At 37.9% G+C, this 25097-nt stretch overlaps 1 protein-coding gene across 2 annotated transcripts; it reads left to right on the top strand.

The window, feature by feature from the left end:
- Positions 1 to 1098: 1098 nt before the first annotated feature.
- On the top strand, positions 1099 to 24596 carry COPS2 (COP9 signalosome subunit 2). Of its 2 annotated transcripts, none has more exons than XM_054077696.1 (13): positions 1099 to 1257; positions 10206 to 10319; positions 11384 to 11461; positions 12049 to 12174; positions 13172 to 13282; positions 13400 to 13477; positions 14332 to 14506; positions 15554 to 15732; positions 15856 to 15908; positions 18400 to 18497; positions 20271 to 20353; positions 21375 to 21433; positions 22211 to 24596. In XM_054077696.1, exons 1-13 carry the CDS (start codon positions 1204 to 1206, stop codon positions 22353 to 22355), a joined length of 1353 nt encoding a protein of 450 aa, XP_053933671.1. In that variant the 5' UTR covers positions 1099 to 1203; the 3' UTR covers positions 22356 to 24596. The 2 variants fall into 2 exon arrangements, with proteins under 2 accessions (XP_053933671.1, XP_053933673.1); XM_054077698.1 differs by having other exon boundaries at positions 13193 to 13282; positions 22211 to 24594.
- Positions 24597 to 25097: the final 501 nt, after the last annotated feature.

Here is a 25097-nt window from a genome sequence, read left to right as displayed (position 1 = left end):
GGCGGCGCCGCCGTGAGGTGGCGGCGGGGAAAGAGCACGGGAAACAGATTTGATTTCAAATATGACACGCTGAGAGAGTTGGGGTCGTTCAGCCCGGAGAGGAGAAGGCTCCGAGGAGACCTCAGAGCGACCTTCCAGCGCCTGAAGGGGCTGCAGGAAAGGGGCTGTTCACAAAGGCTTGTGGGGATAGGACGAGGGGCAATGGGGATAAACTGGAGAGGGGCAGATTTAGACTGGACACAAGGAAGAATTTCTTCAGGATGACAGTGTTGAGGCGCTGGCAAAGGTTTCCCAGGGAAGCTCCAGCCTGGAGGTGTTCCAGGCCAGGTTGGATGGGCCTTGGGCAGCCTGGGCTGGTGGGAGATTCCCTGCCCACGGCAGAAGGTGGAACTGGATGGGCTTTAAGGTCCCTTCCAACCCAAACCATACTGATTCTATGATCTTTAAGGTCCCTTCCAACCCATACCATTCCGATTCCATGATCTTTAAGGTCCCTTCCAACCCATACCATTCTGATTCTATGATCTTTAAGGTCCCTTCCAATGCAAACCATTCTGATTCTATGATCTTTAAGGTCCCTTCCAACCCAAACTATTCTATGATTCCACTGGCAACAGAGAAGCTTCCAAAGCTGCCCCGGCCAGCTGGATAGAACTCCGCTTGCCACCACTCTTTGGCCCAGCCACCCAGCCAGTGTTTTACGCAGAGCTCAGTGTTCGAGCCAGTTCTGTTTAACGAGGCAGCCGGTGCTGGTGTCATGTGCGTTGGGCTCTGTGTGTCACTGAAATCGCAAAAAGAACCTTCTTGGCACCAACTGGCTCAAACCAGGTCCACACATGCTGACCTCTGAGTGCCGTTTAGCGTCGTGCATCCAGCTCCCAGCTCGCTCAGCTCCACGCACGCTGACCTCTGAGCGCCGCGCCCACTGACCTCCGTGCGCGCTTGGCTCCGCCCCCTCGGGGCTCCACGCGCACTGAACTCCCAGCGCCGCGCGCGTTTGGCTCCGCCCCCGCCGGGCTCCACGCGCACTGAGCTCCGCCCGCAACTGAGCTCCGAGCTCCGCCCCCGCCGGGTTCCGCGCGCGCCGGGCGCCGCTCGCCGCTCGCCGGGCGGAGCGTGCGTCGCGGGCCGCCATTGGCCGGCGTCGCGCGGGGTTGTGGGAGCAGGGGCCGCCCCGCCGCCTCCCCGCGCCCTCCGGCCAAGATGTCTGACATGGAGGACGATTTCATGTGCGACGACGAGGAGGACTACGACCTGGTGAGTGGCGTGGGGAGCGGGGCCGGCCCTGAGGGGCGCGGGGGGCGGGCAGCCGGCAGGGCCTTTCGCCGCCCGGGAGAGGGGCCGAAGTTGTGCCGAGGGGCCCCGGGATGGAGTCAGGGAGAGGGGAAAGGAGGAGAGGAAGGGGCAGCGGCACCGCCAGGGCTCGCCGGGCACTCTGCGAGCCCAGTGAACCTGCTGCCTTTGCGGGTGTTAACTGCAGGGGTTGAGGCTTTTCGTGTTTATCAGTTGCCTTTTGGGAAATGGGTAAGGTAGTGGATAAGGTAGTGGGGGTTTGATGTAACAAATCTGCTTTAAATTCGTAAAACCACTTTGGAGGGGGTTAGTCGACTGAATCATAGAGTCGTAGAAGAGTTTGGTTTGGAAGGGACCTTGAAGCCCATCCAGTTCCAACCCATGGGCCATGGGCAGGGACACCTCCCACCAGCCCAGGGCTCAGAGCTGCATCCAACCTGGCCTGGAACACCTCCAGGGATGGGGCAGCCACAGCTTCCCTGGGCAACCTGGGCCAGCGCCTCACCACCCTCATAGTGAAGAAATTCCTCCTTATATATAGTTTAAATCTGCCCCTCTCCAGTTTATCCCCATTGCCCCTCGTCCTATCCCCACAAGCCTTTGCAAACAGCCCCTTCCCAGCTTTCCTGCAGCCCCTTCAGGTACTGGGAGGTCGCTATAAAGTCTTCTCGAAGCCTTCTCTTCTCCAGGCTGAACAACCCCAACTCTCTCAGCCTGTCATATTTGAAACAATATATGTTTCCTGTGCTGTGTTTCTGTAGCCATTATCTTACATTGGAGCTTGAGATTTGGTTAGTTGTTTGTTTGGGGTTTTTTTTTCTGCTTTTCTGAACTTTGTGTAGGTTTTTAGAACAGAGATGTTTTTTAAAAGCTGCGTATGGTTGGCATTTGAAAGTCCTTTTCATTCATTTCAGATAAACCTGCATGTACAGTACTGCAGTTCTTCTGAAAAAACACTTGCTCTTTTAAGAGTTGCTTTCTAAGTATTTGGTAATCATTCCTACCTATAAATTCACTTGAAGGACCTGGCTGATTTTATTTGAAGTAGATTCTGGGCAGATTTTGATATGAGCTGCTCAGAATGCTTGGATGATATTGGGTACAGAATAAAAGCATCTGGATTTTGTTTTGTAAGAGTGCTTGTTTGACAGGTGTTGTCGTATTAACCTTATGAGCTGCTTGTATCGGTGTTCCAAGCACTGTTTACCTTCCACTTCAGTCCATGAATGATTTCATGAAGTTTTAGAAACAAGCTTTCTGAAGGAGATAGATTACTCTATTAACTATATTTTGATGATCCAGTTTGTTCCAAGATCAATTTCCATTCATTTTCATAAACACTGAAACCTCTGCCCTGATTTAAAATGCAATGATTGTTCTCCCATACCATGCAATCAAAGGGATAGATTCTAAATAGAGCAGAATTGATGTTGAATATCTTTCACGTGAGAACTGGGTATATAGAGAATCCATTGGAATTGAATTTTTTAATCTTTAAGTGCAGCTGTCTACATATAAATTTAGGAGGATGGCTCTAAGCTCACGATGCTCTATGTCAGTTTTTACTTAGAGTGATTTGCTGGTCTCATGTTTTCTTTCCCCTTTGTTTCTCTTTCCTGAAATACTTTCTTCCTCATTAGAAAAACCTTTCTGAAACTTCTTGCTTGTGACAGACTTCAGCCTCTGCCTGTAGTTACTGTTCCTGGAACATTTTCATTGTTGTTAATTACCACTAGCCCAGACTTTCAAAAATTTAAAAATAGTGCTTGTAATAATGAGGAACAGATTATTTTTTTTCTTTTCAGTATGTATTTTTCAGTAACTCCCATGTAAAGCATCAAATAATGCTTAAGCTCTGTCTTCAAAAACATTTTAAAAATTTAATTTGGTTTTATAACTGATGAAAAAAACCCAAACCAGAATTAAGAATAAAGATATTCCAGCTAGACTAGTTTCAGCATTCTTTGACTAACAAATCATGATTGGATGTTGTTTTCAAATGTGCCTCAGACTGTAATTGCAGTGTTCCGCAAAGTTGTTTTGGAAAATAGTGGGGGGCTCTGAAGACAGGGCCTGATTTCTTCCTTTTGTGCTGATGTAAATCTAGTTAAATTAGGAGACGACCATAAGGTGATGCGTGGTTCTCAAGTTCAGCATAAAGGCTGCTGCAGGAGGGTTTGAAACAAAAAAAAAATTGAGTACAGACAAAATACTCTGATAAATACAGAATTGAAAATAAAAGAACACATGTGAGCATTGGTGAAGATTTTTTGTAATGAATAGGACAAGCAGAAACAATTAATGATACAGTATGGTGAAAGTAGATTCAGGTCTCCCTGAATAGCTGCTAGCATAGAAACAGTAGTGAAAAGACCTCTCCTGAAAAAGTTTTCATTTTGTAAGCTTTTATTAGAAGTTATTATGGCTGTTGCTCTTTAAATGTGCTCTTGACCTGCTGATCATGTAGAACCAGTCAGATACATTTCTTTAGGTACGCAAACATTTTGCACTTGAACTGAAATGTGAACAGATATTCTGAAAGCCCAGCTCTTTCCCAGCTTCATTATAGATTCTTTGTATAATTAGAGTAATTACTGCACTGTTAAACAACTAAAGACTACTCACTGTACAGATTATCATAGTTGACTGTTTCTGCTTAGTTTGTCATTGGGTTAAAATTCAAGGTTTTGCATGTAAATGACCTAAACCACTCCTGTAGAAGTTTAACTTTATCTGTTGGAGGTCTTGATATCAGGGAAAAAATGCCATTTATATTTGTGGGTGGATGGACCTAGATTCACCATTTGCTGGTAATGTGCGGTGACAGCCTTGATTATAACATGGATTATTCCACTTCATGCTTCAATAAACAGAATAATGTTTACTGGTCATTATGAAAACCACTCAATTTTAATTTCTTGTTTGATGCTGTTAGATGCCTTGTATTATTTCAGTCCAGGTTCTTTTCACTAGTTCCAGCCTGAGGGTGGAGAGGGAAGAAGAGGAAAGGACCATTGTAAATTCCATTTTTGTTCTTGGTCTTATACAAAAAGCAATGCTTAGAATTGACATTGAGACTAAACTCATCCTTTCTTCAGAAACTGATGATTCCAGGCACAATGACAGCACATTGACAGTTGTTGTAATAAATCTACTTGATTTTTTTTGTTCCGTTTTAAATAAATAGGGAATTTGTCAGCGGTGTTCTTAAGGAGGCATCTTATTGTATTCTGAAATTCAATTTTAAAATTAATCTGAGGATTAGGATAGATGTTTGCTGAGCAACATGTCTTTTTATGATGTGGAGTTGTACTATTTCAGTGACTTTAGTAGAAGTATTCAATTCCAGCGAAAAGCCATCAGTTTGTACCCCAGTGAGATGGCTACAGGTCATGAGGGTTGGCATGGCTCAAATATGGGGAGCATACTTTTGGATCGCTGAGGGTTTCCCTTTTCAGGCTGAGTTGATGTTGAGGAATAGGAGGCCTTTTAATTTCAAGTACCAGAAAGGTAGCTTAGTAAACATAAGTTGGTTTGCTCTTTTTTTTCCAACAGGAAGAAATACAGTCCATTTCAAAGGGAATTTGTATGTATTTCTGTATGTTACTAAACTTGATAAGCAATCTCATCAGTAGACGGGGATGTTTTCCTACCTTGTATTGATGCATTTTTAATAGATACAGATGACGTTTCATGCAGATGCTGTCACCTCTTCTCAACTCTATGTTTCAGTATATCCATCATTTAAAAAACATATATATATTGCAAACAAGAAAATGATAATGCTGCAAAAACAAGCATTTAGAACTAGGGAGATAGCAAATTAAGCAGATCCACTTTACCTTCTTATGTTTCTTTATGTTCAATCACATTGGTATGTGATTTTAAAAAAATAATCGGTGAGCTTCACAGAGGATCTGGGATATACTGTTCTCCAAATTAATTACTGTTTCATACTTTATATGGATTCAGTGTGTGTCCTGATATTTTATTTTCTGCATTCTCTGCAGACTAATCTTTAAACACAGAGTTAATAGAATTGGGGCTTATTTTGTTCATTGCCATCGTGGCTCAGAAGGAAATATTGATGCAAAAAGCACGAAAATAATTAGTAATTTTTTTCTGTCTAGGCACTGGTAAGTGTCAGTAAGTTCTGGGTTTTGTTGTTTTGGGTTGGGGTTTTTTTGTTTGTTTGTGGTTTTTTTTTTTTTTTTTGAAAGAATGTTATTTAGCACTCTGTTCAAAACAGAGCTCCCTGGGATCTGATACGCAGTTTGGTCTTAAACAAAAGTAAATTAAATCTAGATTATGCTAAAAACTGTACTTTTCTAAAGGGATGCCTGTGACTATAGGGGAGCTGTGTGATAGAGGCAAAAGGAAAGGCACTTCTTTTCTATACTCTTTAACATGTCATATACAGGTGTTTTCTTTCTGTTGTCTCCTGTCTAATTTCTGTGCATCTTTGAACTGCCGCTTAAAAAAAAAAATAAAACAGGCAGAGTGCTGTCTTTCTATGGAACTGTACCGACCCCATTGCAAATCGCTGGCGTCACAGACTTCTTATTCCTGGTGTGAGCCAGCAGGCACTAGATGACTTGCAGAGTCACGAGTAGGAGCAGAAGAGCAGAGAGACCTGGAATGTGGAAAAGAAAACCAGGACTCCCAGCGCACGGTTGAATGGCTGCAGACTTTTTTACACAAGTCACACTCTTGTGCTTTTTACTCGTTTGTCTCTGTTCTTCCCCTCCTTATTTTTTTGCATTCCACTCTGATTGCTTTCTTTATGTGCCTGGATACCACTGATGAATGCACATAGAAACTGTTATTTGCTTTTCATCCTGGTGCCTGGGGGCCAGTGGTCCAGGAAGAGCAGATGCAAAGAAAGTTGTACTTAGCGCCGGGATGGCGTTGGGTTGGTCACTTTTGCAGCCTGTTCATATGAACTGTGAAAACAGGAGTGTTTATTGAAGGTGAAATGTTTTAGGAAGTCAGATGGCAAGGGAGTATATTAATATATCAATATTAATTGCAGGTTTTTTAGTTGGCCTTATTTGGGCATTTTTGTGTTGGTTTTCTCACACGCGCACAGACACAAACATACAACACCCTCCCCATCCCTCCACTACCCCAAAGCCCCATCACTAGCGTTCTTGCAAAATATCAGGTCTTTGCTCCAAATCCCAGAGTTAGCAGACCTCCTAAATGCTGTGGTTATGAAATAAAGTTGGCTGAAATAAAATCAAATTTGTACTAAGCTTATTCTCAGAAACAATTAAACTTCATAAAAGAAGAATAGTTTGAGTCAGCACAATGGTAGAAATTTTGTAAAATTACCAGCAATTGAAAATTGACAGTAGTAAGTATTGTTAAGAATGTGCTTGAAGGATAAATTTCTACAGAAATAGAACTCTGCATTATGTCTTTTTTTCTGGAAAGCTATCGTCTGTATAGCTACTTTCTAAAGGTTTGCAAAGTAGGAGTTAGGTTCCTGTGCAACTTAGAGAATGATGCACAGAGAAGCAAAAGTTTAGATAATCACTTTCAGTTTAGTGGTTAGAGAGGTACTTTATGCAGGAGAGGAGAAAATTAGTAACTCAATAATGATAGTTTTCACAAATTATTTATGTTTTGGTGTTTGTATGTGTTTAACTTTACCAGGTTAATTTGCCACTCTAATCTGCTAGAATACCACAAATCTACGGTTAAATGTCACTACTATAGTGTTATGGGCTCCAAGTTCATGAACCTTTGTCTGTCAGGAGAGGTGCCATGCTTTAACAGCTCTATATAATCTTGTGAGACCACATTGACTAAGGCTCCTGCTACACTTTTCTGAAACCACAGCTGGTTTTGTTAACATCCCTGCTCCTCCGCCGTAGCTCACAGGCCTCAGGGCTGCATCAGTGTAAGTGTTGGTGGGCCTGTTCGCTCAACCCAAGCAGCATCAGCCATCGTCAAGGACTTGCACAGCATAAAATATTGAATCGCTGCAGTGAAGGGGACAGAAGAAATTAACAGAGAGGGTCAGTGAGTGCTAGATGCTCTTAACCTGCTTTTGCAGCTGGAGTAACTGCAAACAGTTCCATGCCCTAGAAAGAATGCTTAAAACTGACTGGGGTGGATAGTCTTCTGTGTGTGTTTGTTTTAGAAGCTGAGGCATAGTGTTCTAAAGCTGTTTACTAGATGAAATGAGTTTTGTGAAAATATATAATGTAATAAAGGCTTATAAATTAACTTGCTTCCTTGGTACTAATTTAACTTCTATTAAAATTATTTGAAATAACTGTGTTCCAGGCAGAGTAAGCTACATCAGAGGTTTTATCTCCATTACAGTTGAGCTAGAGTGGTAATTTTTCTTCCCCCTAAAAGTGATGTAAAGGGATTGGACTGTTTATAACTGACTACATTTAAAATGTGCAGATTTTCAATGGAGCAGTGCTTAAGTAGTGTCTTCACTTTTTTTTTAAAACTACTTTTTTTTTTTTTAAAGCTGTATCAGGGCTTTCTAATTTCACAAGTAATAACAAAAAACACTTACTTTTCGGTTTTGATTTTTCTTGGGAAGGGAGAACTAAATGGGTTTCAAAGATCAGTTCTGTGTATGCAGACTTTGGTTGTTTTCATTTGTACTGATGGGGTTTTTTTGGTTGTCTACAGATTCACGGCATCATCTCATAGTTAGTTCATGGTTTTAAAGTTTTCTTCACAGTCTAGCTATGTCTTTTAAAGTAAGCACCTTACGCTTCATTTTTCCAGAAGCAGGAAAGCCCAATCTCCCTTAGACCTTTGAGTCCATATCAACATCCTAAATTTTTCTGTGAAACAAATAAATATAAAACACTACCTTTGATGCATTTCAAAGTGATCCCATTATAAAAAAAACCTCTAGACTTAACACTTATTCTTTATTATGTATTACTATTATTCTGAAAACAGCTTTATGGGATACTTGGAAAAATTATGTGAAAAAAAAAGGCTTCCTGCATGAGTCCAGACCCAGAATCACTGCCAGAGCTAAAATGAAAATTCAGATGTCTCTGGCTTTAGGCTAACAGCACACATCGCTTCCTAAAAGGAATTAATTTACTTTGCTCTCCTTTTATCTTTACAAATAGATACTTCTGCCAAAAATATTCTCCATTGTTCAAGTTTAGTATAAACAAGACATCTGCTGATTGCATGTATCATAGATGCTATATTGTTTAAGCTTTGGCAGCCGATGTCTTCATAAGGTGACTGATACACTTAAAGCTGTTGACATCACGTGCACGTTCTTGTAGCTGCTCCATGGATCGATAGGGTAAAGAATTTAGAAGAACAAGCTAACTGAAATGAAAGTCTGCCTAGTGAAATAAGACACTTGCTTCCTATTGTCTTTGCAGTTTTCAGTATTAAGTTTCATAGTTTTCCGGGAATTCAGAAAGAGGGTTTGGGGAATTCAGAAAGAGGGTTTGTGGAATTCACTAGGCTTTTCAGTCCATTGATTCTCACTAAATACTGATACTTTGTATGGGTGTATGTAAATACATAGATGAGTGACTCCCTACATATAAGAAACAAACATTAGCAGGCTGAAGGGTAGATGTCTCAAGGACCATGTTCAATAAAATTTGTGCCAACTGTGAGCTCCCATAATTAATTTTTCCATTAGAACTTCAGAAAACTGAAGCTTTGAAAGATTTACTTGCACTGTAGGGAAGAGAGACCTAATTTAGAACTTCTCTTTTGCCTCATCTTTTTTTCATTTCTTCCCATGGTTTTGAAGTAGTCCATTAATGTTAGCAATGTGTGAATGAACAAAAGAATAAGTGCCTAATGAGAGGAAGTATAGTAAAAAAAGAAATTCCAACTTAAAGAAGGGCACCTGGCTATGCATTGTTTATATTGTTACTCTGATGACAATAACCCTGAGATTTAAACAGATTCTGTTAAACAGTTCATCTCCTGTTAGTTAAGAACTCTCTTGAGAGAAGTTGGCTGGAGAATGCAGAGGTGAGAAATATTTTTGACTTGTGAACACCTGAAATGAAACTATTATTTGGGTTCTGTTACGGTTTTGTGATTCAGACACCCGACGCAGTCCTTCAGCAAAAGAAAATAGAGTGCTTACGTTATTTGATTCAGAAAAGGCCCTCAGAGTGCTTTTTTAAAAAAATAAGTAATAATTGGTAGAAGTAAATTCTTCAGGTTGTTTGATGTACCTGACAGGTAATTATTTGATTAAATTATTGTGCCTATGGCCCACCCTCTTTGGCAACATCTTTAACATTTTCTCAGTCATCTCCTCCTCAGCACAGAAGCAGCTGCTGTTACCATCGTTATTCTTTTTTTTTTTTAATTTCCGTAGACAAGTATGAATCGTTACAGTATGAAAAGGCACATTAGAAGGAGATTCATGGAAGCATTTTCTATCTTTTGTTGCTGAATCATTACTCGTGTGGCAGCTCAGCCAGTCTTTTCTGTGCACAGGAAAGGTCATGTAATAAAGCCCCTTTTGGAAGACCAGTAGCCGGCATGTTCCTTCCCCATACAGAAATGACACGTGCTACTAGACACCTGTCCCTAAACACCAAAATTGATAGAATTTTAATAATGCAGCCTGTACTTGTCATAGAGGCAAAGTTGGTACAGCCATGAGTTCATTAATCCAGAAGGAGATCTGTTGACAGGCAGGTGTTGGTGGATGGTGAGGCTGTCCTAGTAATGGGAGAGAGAGAAAATCACCATTACAGTCTATACACGTTACATGCGCTAAAACTGAATATTTTCTATTGAATATACAAGTGTTCCATGTCAGTGTGAGCAATTTGTTGTACTGTATTTTATCCGTTTACAACAGCATTTTAGATGTTCTGAACCTTTTTTTTTTCTCTTATTTGTATTTGTATTTTTCTTTTTTCCTTAAAACTTAGGAATATTCCGAAGACAGTAATTCTGAACCAAATGTGGATCTGGAAAATCAGTACTACAATTCCAAAGCTTTGAAGGAAGATGATCCAAAAGCAGCATTAAGCAGTTTTCAGAAGGTTAACTGTCTTTATATTCCCTGTCTTATTTTTATATTAATTTACATTTTAAAATATATGCTTACCATTTGAGTTATTTTCTGGCATTTTAAGAGTACTGTTTATATTTTAACTTACTAATATGCTAAGTTTATCAATGGACACCTTAGACTCCTGGCCAGACTGCGTTTCAGGGTCGTTCATAGGGAGTATAAATAGAACGTGGAGTGGTCCTATTTTATCACAGAACTGAGTTTTCAGTCAAACAGTCCTAAGTGTGTTTTCATCCGTGAACTTCAGAAGCCAGATCGATTTGTTTTTTCAAATGAGATGGCATTCTCCCCAGTGTCTTACCTAATGTATTGTATTTGGTTTTCTGACTCCAAAGCTTTAAATGTATGAATACTGGGTAACACAGAGTTTCTTTCCTTCATGCCATTTTTAAATTCGTGTTGTTTGAACACTGCCACTAGAAACCAATATGTTAGATGTAACTTTTCAAAGAAAAAAAAATAGATTTTTGCATCTCTTGGCTTATTTATAGCTGTCGTGGTTTAGCCGTGGGTATCAGCATCATCTACATGACTTAAAAAAAACTTTCTAGGATTTTTACTTAAAAAAATGTTCTCTTAGCTGTGTTACATGGAAGCCTAGAAGCCTTTCTGATATGTGAAGAAACTATAGTAATTTAGAAGTGTAAAGTTTTGACTAATTTAGTCAAGGGGTGGGTTGAGTCAGTTTTGCAGGCGATGCTAGCATTTTTTTTTGGTATATATATATATTTATGGAGTGGCATTAAAGTGTAGTGTTTGGTGTTAGACAACAACAACAAAGTCTGTAAATAACAATTCACCCTCCCTACATCAGTTAAATTGTGAAAACTAGTAAGATATACACTCTTCAGTAGCTTTCTCAGTAATATCAGGGAAGAGTAAAATTGAAGAACAGGGCAGAGTGAAACATTGCTTTGTAGGGAACAAAGCAGCAGGAAACGGCGTGTATGGGAGATGCGTGTTTTGAACAAGACAGAAATCAATTGAAGTCTGAAAGCTTTTCTAAATATTGTTCTAAAACTTCTATTTCAGGTTTTGGAGCTCGAAGGTGAAAAAGGAGAATGGGGATTCAAAGCGCTGAAACAGATGATTAAAATAAACTTTAAATTGGTAGGAACTACTGCTGTCACTTGAGAGTAAATGGCGTAAATATGGTTTTGATCCAGAAATCTTAAGTTATTCTAATTGATGTCTATGACAACTAAGTCTGCCTGAGCTTGTCTTTTGCGACCTTAAATGGCTACTACAGACATAGCAGGGAAATTATGTAGTGGTTGCAAGGCAAAGGCAAAATGGATGCAGAATAGCTGCTGTAGTCAGGTGATTCACGCTGAAAGTTTGAGGCTCAGACCTTGCTATCCTGAGGCATCATAGCATCGAAACCAGTAATGTTCCTACATGTGTGTAGAACAAATTAGTGAAGAATTTATACGGTACATATACCACCATTCCAAATAATTTTGTAGCCAACTCTGTTGTCTTCGTTAAGTATTTTGAATGTCTATTCCATGCAGTCTCACTGAAGTTATTCCATATTCTGCTGCTTATGAATGAAGGGATGATGTAAAAGTTTGTAAGAACAATCACTACTGCCCACTGTTCATTATCCTTTCTTTGCTGTATGTGTATTTGCAAGATATAACTCGGTTTTTAATCATTAAAACAAAAATTAAAATGTAATTTTGTTTTTCTTTTAGACCAACTTTCCTGAAATGATGAACAGATATAAACAGCTATTGACCTACATAAGGAGTGCAGTTACAAGGAATTACTCTGAAAAATCAATCAATTCTATTCTTGATTATATTTCTACTTCCAAGCAGGTTAGATCATCAGTTCTTTCATCTTCATGGTTTTTCTTTTTGCATTTTTAACCATAGACTTTTTAATGTATGGTAGCCTGTTGGCTTTGGGTTTTTTGATCTTAATAGAGAACACTTGCAGTATTAATTTGTAGTCCCCTGACTACCTGGAAGTAGCACCTGCATATGGAGGATCACTGGTCTTCAGTGATGACTCCTCTGTTGTTACCACATTCCATCCTATCCTGCCACTCAAAAGAAATGAAAGTTTAATAGTTAAATGATGATTTACTCTTTAGGATTGTCTAAAGGATTATCTTAGACTATGCCTTATTGACCAAGGTCAGTGTGTTTAGTCTAAATGCAGTTGGAGCCAGACCCAGAGGGACAAACTGGATATCTTACCTTGATTTATAGTCACAGATCTGTCATCGTCAAAACAGCAGTGGTCACAAACAGTACTAATGCAATGTCAGCACTTTGATTTCCATTTTGGATGTTGTGTTTTTGGGTTTCATGAAAAGAAATGGTTTGATGTGCTCAAGAGCTTTCCTTCACACAGAATTGGTGGTATAGAAAGGAGAAAGGTGTTGGGTTTTTTTCCCCTTGGTGATTTCTCTCTTTGCAAATCATATTTTCTTCTTAATATGTAAATTATTTTTGTTTTTCTTCTTTTAAGCCTGAACAATGTTGCCTGTTAGTGTTTGTCTTTTGTTATACAACACAAGCATTTTTTTTACTTGGTTATATAAGGTGCACTTGTATAAGGTGCCTTTCAGTTTTCATTAGCATAATAGATGGTTGCAAATCTTAAAATCTGAATACTTTTTAATTATGTCTGTTTCCTGTAAGAAAAGTAAATGTGCTTAGCTCTATTACCTTAGAAGGTCTTTGCGATTTAAAAGCAGGCATTAAATAAGATGCAGATAACTTTCTTATTTTGAAGTTCAAGCATGCACTTATAGTTTGTTCAGACTGACTTTATTAACAGGTACAAATTTGCTGTTTACAATTATAGAATTCTGATTTTTTATGTCAGATGGATTTGCTTCAGGAATTCTATGAAACAACACTTGAAGCTCTGAAAGATGCCAAGAATGATAGATTGTGGTTTAAGACAAACACAAAGGTAAAATATATAACTTGCTGGTTTTTGCTTTTGTTTGTGACACCTTCAGCTAACGCTTATAAATTATTATTGTGAAAGCTTAATAGACCTTAGTACTTCAATTTTTTTTCATTACAGCTTGGGAAATTATATTTAGAAAGAGAGGAATATGGAAAGTTACAGAAGATTTTGCGTCAGCTGCATCAGTCATGCCAGGTACCTTTATATTCTACATCGCTGTAGCTTAGTACACAACATTGATTTATTTTTTTTCTTAACTTCTGGTTTTGGCCTTTGAGGCATGCTGCAGAGGGAAGTCATACTCTGCCTGCTTTTATTTGTTATCCATTTGATAACATGAACAAAAAATGTGTTATTCCTTGCTTAAAGATGATTTTTAAAAAATAATTCACAACTGCTGATTAAGTTTCCCTTTAGTCAGCTACACGAATGAGAAGCACATCTGAATCATCTATAATGCACAGACAGTTATTTTAAAATATAGTGAAGATTCCAAGTGAGCTTTACTCAAAACTGAAAGTACAGCTGTTACTTTCTCATTTGGATGGAGAAACAAAAATTAGCCATGCAGCCTGCTGTGCTTGTTTCTGTCCTCTTTTTTCTTCTTCCAGCATGGAAAATGAGTTACAAATATCTGGGATATGGTTCTGTTAAAGGTAGCAGAAGAGTCATATGTATTTTAGATATATTTATATATGTATGTGTGTCAGTCATTGCTTATGCTTCTATACTGAGAGAATGTGGTTCAAGGAAAGTGGAAAAGAATAAAGAGCGAAGCTCTGCAAGTTGTTAAATGTTGTAAGGAGAACTTTTAATTCAATAAAAATACAGACTTTTTAAATAAAGGGCTTCATAACTTGGCCTGTGATAAGTTCTTTGAGTATTATATTTTGTGTTAATAGTTACATCAAAATTTCAAAATTTCAGATATATCCTTATTTCTGACAGGAGATTACTGAGACTATTTAGTAATCAGTTTTTTACTAGTATAAAACTGAAATCACCATTCTCTTAAAATTTTACAGTATTTATTATTTAATCTGTCCTAGACTGATGATGGGGAAGATGATCTGAAAAAAGGTACTCAACTATTGGAAATCTATGCTTTGGAAATTCAAATGTACACAGCACAGAAAAATAACAAAAAACTTAAAGCACTATATGAACAGTCATTGCACATCAAATCAGCCATTCCTCATCCACTGATCATGGGAGTTATCAGAGGCAAGTTCATCTTGAATTTTTCATTTCAAATCTGTTGCATAGATTATTTTTATGAAAATCTGCTAATGTTTTTTTTCAGTTCTGACTGTAAAGACACAGGATCCTGCAGATTCAGATACAGTCAAACTCTATGTGAATAAAGGACTACTGATGTGGGGGCTGCAGTCTCGTTTCTTCATGTTTGCCTCCAGTAGGGTTTAGCTTTGCAGGTCTGGTGCCTGAGCAGCAGGTGCACTAGCCAGAAGGGCAGGACAGTTTGCTACGTGTAGTGTAGGAAAGAAATAGTAGCAGAGCAAGAGAGAGACTTGAGCTGTTTGGCACCATGGCAGGCACCAAAGGATAAAGGGAAAGGCATTTGCAAAGGATAAAAGCAAAGGCTTGACGGGACTGCTAGTGGAAGGGGCTGCTATTGCTGTAATCCCCTTCTGTAAATTTGTGCTTGATGTCTCACCTCTCTAAAATTCATCAGGAACTGAAGGGCTTTAGAATGTGTTTGAAAATATTATTTATTTTCCATAATGATGAATTTTACTGGAAACAGGCCATGTTGAAAAAATCTTCCTCCAGAATGCTGTTGTGCCTCCCCTCTTCCGCTGGGGTAGGCACTTGCAGAACAGTGGGTACCTTAGAAATAAGAGGAGATACAGAATATTTCTCAGTTTTTCTGTGTGGCTTTCTCAACAGGGAAAAAATCATAAATATAGGAAGTCTGTTGCTCTTGAAATGGAGATAAATTCCATTTCGGGTTTTTACAGTATTTTAGTATAAGGTTAAATAATAATTGGCAATGAGACTTAGTGTTCTTTTAGATTCGTGGTGTGGGTAGAGTTTTTTTTCTTCTTTGAAATGGTTTATTCAAATGGCAGTGCTGTATGTGAAGGCCCTAATGCTTTCATTTTTTTCCTAGCGATATCGTAGAATGAAAAGGCTCCTGAAAATATTTCAGTAATCTATTTAGAAACAGCGTGGAACTTTTGAGCACAATTATTGTAGTCAGCAACAAGCACGCAGTGTTCCTTTTCTCTTCATCTGTGTTTTTCTTTTCAGAATGTGGAGGCAAAATGCACTTAAGAGAAGGAGAGTTTGAAAAGGCACATACTGACTTTTTTGAAGCATTCAAGAATTATGATGAATCAGGGAGCCCCAGAAGAACCACTTGCTTAAAATACTTGGTCTTAGCAAACATGCTCATGAAATCTGGAATAAATCCATTTGACTCTCAGGAGGTATTTTTTATTTCTTTTTCTTCCCTCCTCCCCCTTTTTCTGGATTGATAGGAAAATAACCCAAAAGCCAAAATTATAAAAAAATAAATTAAAATCTCAACATGCATTTTCTGCTTTCTGTAGGCTAAACCATACAAAAATGATCCGGAGATTCTAGCAATGACGAATTTAGTAAGGTAAGATTTTAATTTTTCTGGAGAAGAGAACAAAAACTAAAAAGATGTAGCATCCAGACCAGAAGTGGAGTGTTTTTAGAGATGGCTTTTTTTCTGCACAGCTAATACAGTTATTTCATAAATATATGAGACACTTAGATGACTGACATCCCATACCAAAGCCAACAGAATAATTAGATGCATGGATATGTCATGATTACTAGAGGATTTTCATAATTTAGGAATATGAAACTGAACTCTCAAGTGATCTCCCCTACCCGTCAAACATAAGTGAAAATCAAAAGAATGCTCTTAGAGGCAACTGTGATGTGAGAACTTGTAGGGTATTAAAATCATCAGGCAAAATAAATTGAACTGAAGCAGTTTTTGTGTATGCTGTGAAGCTAACCTGTTCCTTGCACTCTATTCTGCCTTTGCTTTATCAAGTTAAAAAATGAACAATGCATAAAAAAACTTTTCACACCTTTTCATTATATAAGAAGTAATACCTGCTCACATCTTGTAATATGCGATTGATATCATGTTGGAACAAACCTTGCTCGGATACTGCTATGGTGCTGCACCTCTGTACACAGACAAATTGGTTTGGAAAGTGAAGAAGTTCATCCATTATTGACATAATGATGAATAATGATTTGGCGGTTATAAAGGGACTATTTCCCATAGTTCCACTTTAGACATGTCTTCTGTTACACTATCATGGTTCCCTGTCATAATTTCATGTGAATTTGAGGCAGAAGGAACTCCAGATGGCCTTACCCAATCTGATTTTATCCATATTCCTAATTTATATCTTTTATCCTGACATTTGAGTATAACTGCTTCTTTAAAATTAATAATGCAATTAAAGCAGTGTAGATAAGAAATATGCAGAAGATAAAATAACTTCCAGAGATTACAATTATATTTTTAATTTTTCCTTTCCCCTACATTGGCAACTTGAATGTTTTATATGTAATAAAAAGAGACTTCTAGAATAAAAAAAAATACTTAACTGAAATTCCTTTTAATTATGGAGTGAAATTTACTGGTTTCATGTGATGCAGTCCATTCCACTCATATTAACTCCATTTATAAACTCCTAAAGTTCCACCCCTCTACTTGACTCTTCTAAGACCTCACCTGGAGTGCAGCATTCAGTTCTGGAGTCCTCCATACAGCAAAGAGGAGGGAGACCAGCAATCTTCCAGTACCTGAAACAGGAAAGCTGGGAAGGGACTCTTTGTCAGGGAATGTAGTGACAGGGTGAAGGTGATGGCTTTAAGCTGAAAGAGGAGAGATTTGGTTTAGTTATTAGGAAGAATTTTTTTACTGTGAGGGCAGTGAGGCCCTGGCCCAGGTTGCCCAGGGAAGCTGTGGCTGCCCCATCCCTGGAGGTGTTCCAGGCCAGGTTGGATGGGCCTTGGGCAGCCTGGGCTGGTGGGAGGTGTCCCTGCCCATGGCAGGGGGTGGAACTGGATGGGCTTTAAGGTCACTTCCAACCCGAATCATTCTATGACTCTATGATCTTATAAATTTTTTTGCCCCTTTTACTGATAATAAAGGATGACGACTTTTTGACCAGTTTAAAAACAAGTTGAAAATGTAGGTAGACTGTAAAGAAAAAATGGATGCTGGTTTTAAAATTTTTGATGTTATGATTAAAGAGAAGTTGAAAGCATGTATTGAACATTGTCTCTTAGGTTCAATATTGATAGCCTGTAGCTTAACATAACTAAATTACTGTGTCATTTTGATTAGTTGGTAGACAGTCCCTATTACAGCTGACTGTTCCTGTAAGAAAAGATGATACATTTGAATTGGAAAACCATTATGTTCAAAGAAAAAGTTTTTCCTTCAGTGGTTACAGCTCTTACCTGAAATGACACTGTGGTGCCACTACCGAACAACGGGAGTCTAAACCCACCTTCTTTTTGTAAGACTTTCTCAGATAGCAAGATTGACTAATTAAAAAAATACACACGCTAAAAAAAAAAAGCTGTAATTAAAATCTAGAAAGTAAGGTTAAGCCAGAATTACTGATTCTAGAAGTCAGGATTTCTTCCATCTTCCAGTATTTTTGGAATTCAGCTCAAGACAGACATTGTAGGAACAGCAACAGTCCTCTAAACTCTTCTGAGATCTTATTTGTTCCATAAAGTCTGGTTTCATGAAGCCAAAATTCAAGTAATGATACTTTCCAAAATTGGCTATTTTTAGGGTCTAGGCTTTTTTAAAAGAATAACTCCTTAAAGTACAAAAGTTTTGAAACTAGAGTACCCTTTGGAATAACTAAATGTTCACACTAAACTTTTGTAAATGCTGCCAAAATTGAAATAGAAGAAAGTAATTTCTGTTACATCTCATCTGGAAATAGTTACTCCTTATAAATGTTCAGAGTATAATTATTTGCCACCAACGTTTAATACATCTTTTAGAAGATGTGGAACACAGTCTTAGGAGTCTGATTAACTTTTTAAAATAATAATTCAGTCTCTTGTCTTTTCTGAAGTGCCTATCAGAATAATGACATCACTGAGTTTGAGAAGATTCTGAAAACAAATCACAGCAACATCATGGACGATCCCTTCATAAGGGAGCACATTGAAGGTATTTTTCCAGGCTATTTTGGTTCTTTTTTTTTGCCCTACTTGGTAAGCTGCTAAGTTTTGGTGGTTTTTTTCCTCCCCATGGTTTATCTTCCTTCTTGGAAGAATGGTGGTTCTTGTAGTTAATTGTAGATGATTCCTTTATTGTTTCCAAGTTCTTTAGAAGCTGGTCAAAGCTAGCGTGCATCCAGACATGGAGAGTCGCACGAAGAATGCAGAAATGATAGAGAAAATTGTAACGAGAGTGGATAGTCTAAGATAATATCTGTTGGTGGTGTTAGGCACTGAATATTTTGATTGGTGGGGTTTTTTTACAATTGGAAGAATTAAATGAGTGCAACCTCCAATGAGGTTGTTTTGTCAGTCTCAACACTTAGATGCTTGATAGTTTATGAGGTTAATTTTTTGCTTCAGGTTACAGACACAACATATAGACAATGTAATGAAGGTTGCATTAATATGTTATAATAATTCTAATGTCTATGTTGAAAATGTTTGAATGTTTAAACGTTGAAAATGTCTGAATTTACAGTACCTATACTTAAAACAGGGGAACACACTAACCAATGCCCTTCTGTTCCTATTATCATGACAAAATCAAGTAAACCCCTATATTTGTCACATATCTGGGAATTTCAAAGTCTCTTCACTTGAATATAGCGTCCAGTTTTTCACATAACTGCTGTTATTGCCAAGAGTACGTATACTGTGGCACTGCAAGATCGTTTAGCTGTGTAGTTACATGAAAGAAAAGAATTAAATCCAGAGACCTGGTTTTCTCACACTTCTTACTTGTAAAAGAGAACATGGCAAACAGCAGGGGAAACTAAATATAACCCCTCTACTGCTGTTACATGTCAACTACTGGTAAGCTTCAAAGTGTTGTAGGGAGACTTTGTAAGATTAGAGACGTGGATCTTAAGGAGGAAAGTATGACAACTGGAAAGCAAGAGAAGGAGGACAGCTGAATCAAAAAATTGAAGAGAATTTGAGTTTCACCCCTTGTACGATAGTGATATCCAGGGCAAAAAAAAAAAAGACTTTCTCCTCTTTTTCATCCTGAAGTGATTGTAAGGTTTACCTCATTGTTTTCATCTCCTTAGTTTTACTGAGATACAGAATATGGTTTTCAGTATTAGTTTTCATTATATAAACAGTCTTTGTATAACTAGTTAGGTAAAAATGGTTCTGACTCTTTCTGTTAATTTAAAATTGTAATTCATGCTTTTATTTATTCAAGTTTTCTTTGATAATGTAAAAATTTCTAAAACAATTGCTGCAGTATCTTATCTAAGCAAAATCAGCAGACTCCATTTTATACTACTTCTTCAGTTCCTCATCGTAATTATACGACTAGGCTTTGATCTTTCAACTTAAATTGTGAATATTCCCCATGAAGTTAAACGCACGCAGACTTAAGTTTCAGAGCCTTAAGAATAACTCTTTTCACTGCTGTACAAGGCAAGCATTGTAGCCATAAATTAGAGAGGCAGACATACCATGCAGTAAGCTGTATGATTTGTTCAGTTAGTTTGAATGATTTTCAGCGGGCAATATGTTGCTTCATATTTAAACAAACAGTTTTCAACTCTGTTCAGCTTGAGAGTTGCATGTTGCTTGGATCCCTGGAAAACGAGGGTCCCTTTATTTTGCTGTGCTAAATTACTGCCTTAAAAGATCGTGGTATTTAGGGTAGAATTTCCATATGGAGCTGTATTGCATCTTTATTTCAGTACAGTTGTTCTTACAGTATTTATTTTCTCTTCCCTCACAGAGCTTTTGCGAAACATCAGAACACAAGTGCTTATAAAATTAATTAAGCCTTACACAAGAATACATATTCCTTTTATTTCTAAGGTACGTGTCATTGGAGCCTTGCATTTGCTTAAGTAAATGATTAATTGTAAATAAAAGCTCTTAAACAAGTACAGTGCTTCCAGAAATGGAACATCTGAAGTATGATCTAAACCACAAAGTAGTACTGATGCACTACTGGCAGCTTTGCAGTGTGAAAATGTAAATTTCAAGTGTCGTTCCAATGCTTTTTATATGTACGATGATTATACTTCTAAAATATTCAATTACCATATTCTACTTTGTGCAGAAAAGCACTTTTCTGGAGAGAAATATAAAAAGTGAAATTCATAAAATTTTATGAACATAAAAATCCAAATTGTTTGTTCAGAAGATTATCTTTAAATGGCTGTGTTAGGAGTTGCAGAACTGTGGTAATAGAACAAACCAACTGTTCCACTAGAGTCACTGATTTTGTTCCCTAATCTGAAAAGAACAAAATCAAAACCCAGTGACAACAGAAGACTCCTCCCTTCTACTGAGAGTCTGTGATTTTTCTTGCAAAAATTCACAGCATTCCAACGTATGTCATGAAGTATTAGAAATGTCTAATTTTTATGCTTAAATTCTCCTTAGAACTCTATGCTTTTTATTTCAAGCTAGCCTTAACATTGTAGAACTCACTTGAGCCAGAAGATGCAATCAGCCCTCTAAATGGTTTTGAGTACAGACGCATTCTTTTCAGATAATTATTCTCTCATTTCATTTCCTGAGGGTTTTGTGGTGGTTTGTTTTGGGTTTGTTTTTTTTTTCTTTCAGTAAGTCAGCAATGGAGTTCATTTCTGCAGCTCCCAAAAATCTTGCTTTAGCCTCTCAGCCTTTTCTGAGAGGTCAGTGATCTCTTGATCATTGACCATAAATACTTCGGGTGGAGTTCTTCTGCTTGATAGATAATTGTTGATTTCATACTTTTGAATAGTAAGAAACAGAAATCAAACCAAATTCTGTATATGAAAATAAAGTTTGGAAGAATTTAATGTTGCAAAACAGAGTAGCAGCATAATGAGTTTTCTTTTTCTTTTAGGAGTTAAACATAGATGTAGCTGATGTCGAAAGCTTGCTTGTGCAGTGCATATTGGATAAGTATGTACTTTATTCTTGATTATTGATCTTTGATTACTTTAAAATAATCAAACTCTGCAAGAAGAAACAAACCAAAAGTTTTTGTGCATTGCGACAATACTGGGTGATTTTAGAACCAAAAGGCGCTGGTGCTGCCTTTGTTTGGATTTGCTTGGCTTATCAGCACTGAAGTGTATCTGTAAGACGTGAGCCAAGAAAATTATCAAGAGAGATTGAGTGGCATGTTTTCAGTTTAACTTTGAGTTATGTAATAAATCATTTGAACTAATACGAAATTATGAAAAATGTTATTCTTAGTGATACCCATGGATATTTTCGAGTACATTTTCAAGTTGAAAAATTTAGTAGCCTGCTCTCCTTGACTGGAAAAAACTAACCATAATTTGTAAAATCTTTTTTTGGAGGGTGACTTTTATCTACTAGGAAAATATAATCCATAAATGGGGTTGTATTTTAATTTCTTTTTATATAAATCTTCATATCTCGTGATTCCTTGCCTCTGAAGAACTGCTTACCTCATATTGCTTCAGACTTCATATGTGGGTCATAGCTAGGGAGATAAGAGATGCATTGCCCAATGAATTAATTCATTTCATTTCCAGTCGTGATGACAGCTAAATAGGCAGCGCTGCCCAGGACAATGTATTATAAAAGTGCTGAATTCTGAAACAGGCTTTGTCTCTCTTGTGTAAGAAGACCTCTTGTTTTACCTCTGATTTATTGTTAACTCCTGTTTGCATGTGCATTAGCAATTTATATTTATTTATTTACTCCTAGCACTATACATGGCCGAATTGATCAAGTCAACCAGCTCCTAGAACTGGATCATCAGAAACGAGGCGGTGCACGGTATACTGCATTAGATAAATGGACCAACCAACTAAATTCTCTCAACCAGGCCGTAGTCAGCAAGCTGGCCTAACAGAAAACAAGCTTTTACAAATGTACTTAAGGCAACAGTGCAGTGATGTAAACCTTAAAAGAACTGGGAATGGCAAAACTACTGTCGGTTGGTGTGCCCTGAAATTATTGGAGTTATGGCAGAAGTGCTTTTTTGATCAGCTGGTTTGTGTTTTGCTGCTGCATTTATCCCAAGAAAAAAACAGCTTTAATCTCCAGAAGAAAACCAAAATGCTACGGGATTTATGCTGTGTTGACATCTTGCCCTAAACATCCAACATCCCAGTAATTTGTCAAAGGGCAATGAATGAACAGAGAGAAGATTTTTGTCATGATTTTAAATACACTGACACATTACTGTTGGTTAAATTTAAACATGTTTTACCTGCAGAAATTCTCTCACAGAAATAACCTGCAATAACTTGAAATGCATACCCTTTTGAACACTTCCTTTTCTCATGTATAAATTGAAATGTTTGCTGCATTTTGCAAAATGTCAGTTCTCCAAAAATGTGTCCGTTTATTTCTGTACCTGCAGTGTAGTAAAGGTTTAGAAGAAACCCCATAATTATAGTGGCATACTGTCACTTAGGTTTCAAGCAGCAAAATAAACAGTGCAGTTCAGAAATGGTACAGTTTGTTTCTTGATGTGCTTTTATTATACTTGATTTTTACTTTATTTTTAAAAGAAAAAAATAGATATTACTTCATTCTCACCTCACTTATAAAGGACAATATGGAGGTTTTAAGTCCAAACCTTGGTACGTGTGCTGTTGATTTTTCTTTGAATTTTTTTTCCCCACTGACATAGTTAAATGTAAATACTAAAGAGTTTTAAAGCTAACATTTAGCAGTCTTGCTAACTGACTTCTGTCTTGCAAGATACCAGACTATTGTCAGTCCTGTCTAGTTGATGTTGGTGAGTATTTGGAATTTCTCAGGAATGCGCTTGGTTTTTATTTGGGTACTTCAAGAATACAGGTTTGCCAAGCGATACCCTGGGAATAAAAATGCAGACCCTGATTGTTATATTTTTGCCTAATCTGTGGTCTTTTTGACCAAATTGAGTGTATATAAGAAGACACTATATAGAGAGGCGATCGAGTACAGTAACCTCAGTAATAATGGAATCTGTTCAAATGTTTGATTGTTTTGGAGCGCCTTCAGAGCTGCTGTTCAAGTCCTGAAGTCCTACCACATAGTTGGCACATGCCTTTCCTGTCCTAAGATTTTTGGGATCCTCACGTCCACATAAAACATGCAGCTGCAGTGTTGACCACAGCAACTTTTCTTCCTGTAGCACCTTGTCTGGGGCTGAGAGAAAAATTGTCCTGTAGGTCTCAGAGAAGTAGAAGAAATTTTGTAGGGTCACTTCTTCCGTTACTGCAAATGCTCTGTTTTAAACCTGAAAGTATGATGTAATGGTGCCCAAAGCAGTGTCACACACAGTCATAGTTATAGTAGAAGGAAAAACTATGTATGTAGAGCAATTCACACTACCCCAAAAACAATGAAAAAGCCCAATAAATGACACATGTCCATCACATTCATGTGAGACAGCGTGGTAAACTTAAGTGTTCTAGTACAAGATTTATATTGGTAACAGTATATGATTAAATGGGATAAAATTAACTTTATCTGACGGATGGTTTTGTCCCTTAGAAAATTATGTCGCTCTGCAGCTGTCAAAGCAAGGGAATTTTTTTTCCTAGTGTTTATACAGTAAAACTTAACGTGTTGCATGAGTAGCAGAGTGCTGAGTCTTGGGTTAGCATTCTTCTCTCACGGATTTTTTTAACCAGTAGGTGTTCATCGACTTAGGTAAAATATTAATGTAGATTGAACTTAGATTTTAAGCAAAGGCAAGGGTTTTTTCCTTCATAAAATCTGTAGATAACATTTACCAAAGTGTATTTTGTTTCCTTACAGAGCTGTGATGTATAACATAATTTTTACTTTGAAAATTCCACTAAGACCTGGTGATGTGAAATTGAACTTAATGATACTGCATAGTAACTGGGACCCTTATCTACAGATTCAGGACTTTAATTTGGATAATCAGTCTTGCAAGGTTCTCCCTGCCATGGGGACAGGAGACTATGACAGCTATTTTAAGGTTTTCCTTGCCATGGGGACATGGGTCAGTGACAGCTATTTCAGCATGTTTCCTTTCCCTGCCATTTCCTGCCACCCTTGCTGTGGGAAGGAGCAACGACGACTCTCTACTAAAGGAGGGAAAACAAGAACTGTGCATAAACTTAGTATCATCTTAAAAAAAAAAAAAAAAAAAAGGCGTTCTTGACTTGCTGTTGTAACCTTTCCCTTCCTGGCTGTGGCTGTTAGGGAGGCAAGCTTGGATTTTTCAGAAAGGAAAAGGGAATGCTGCAGTGAATCTTGTCATATCCATCTAGTCCCCTTGTTTTACCCTTTTGTTTTGAAGGACTAATTGTGGTAAGACAAGTCCAACTAGTGAAGGACTATTAGTTTGAGTGGTGAGGGCTAGCAGTGTGTTTTCAGACAAAACTAAGTCAGTCTACCTCTAATAAATTATGGTGTGTTTTGGCATACTTAGTTCTTACTGAGGCATGCAGTGCCTTAGCACCTGTGCTCTAGGCGCATAATGAAGAGTTATACAATCCCTAAGGGATTCTGCCCCTTCTCTGAGTTCTCATAATTCTTAACCTGGAAGATCAGAATTGTCTACGGGGAAATACGGAGGAGCTGTGTTGTCATACAACTGCAGCAGATACTGGTTGCTCTAACC

Source organism: Cuculus canorus, chromosome 12 (assembly GCF_017976375.1).
Source record: "Cuculus canorus isolate bCucCan1 chromosome 12, bCucCan1.pri, whole genome shotgun sequence".
NCBI classification, from domain to species: domain Eukaryota; kingdom Metazoa; phylum Chordata; class Aves; order Cuculiformes; family Cuculidae; genus Cuculus; species Cuculus canorus.
This window is presented reverse-complemented; position numbering and strand designations above follow the sequence as displayed.

Coding starts and splice junctions, on each gene's coding strand:
- COPS2 (XM_054077696.1), top strand. CDS start 1,204: ATGTCTGACATGGAGGACGATTTCATGTGCGACGACGAGGAGGACTAC. Junction 12,175..13,171: donor ATATTTCTACTTCCAAGCAG/GTTAGATCATCA, acceptor TTACAATTATAG/AATTCTGATTTTTTATGTCA. Junction 20,354..21,374: donor ATATTCCTTTTATTTCTAAG/GTACGTGTCATT, acceptor TTTTTCTTTTAG/GAGTTAAACATAGATGTAGC.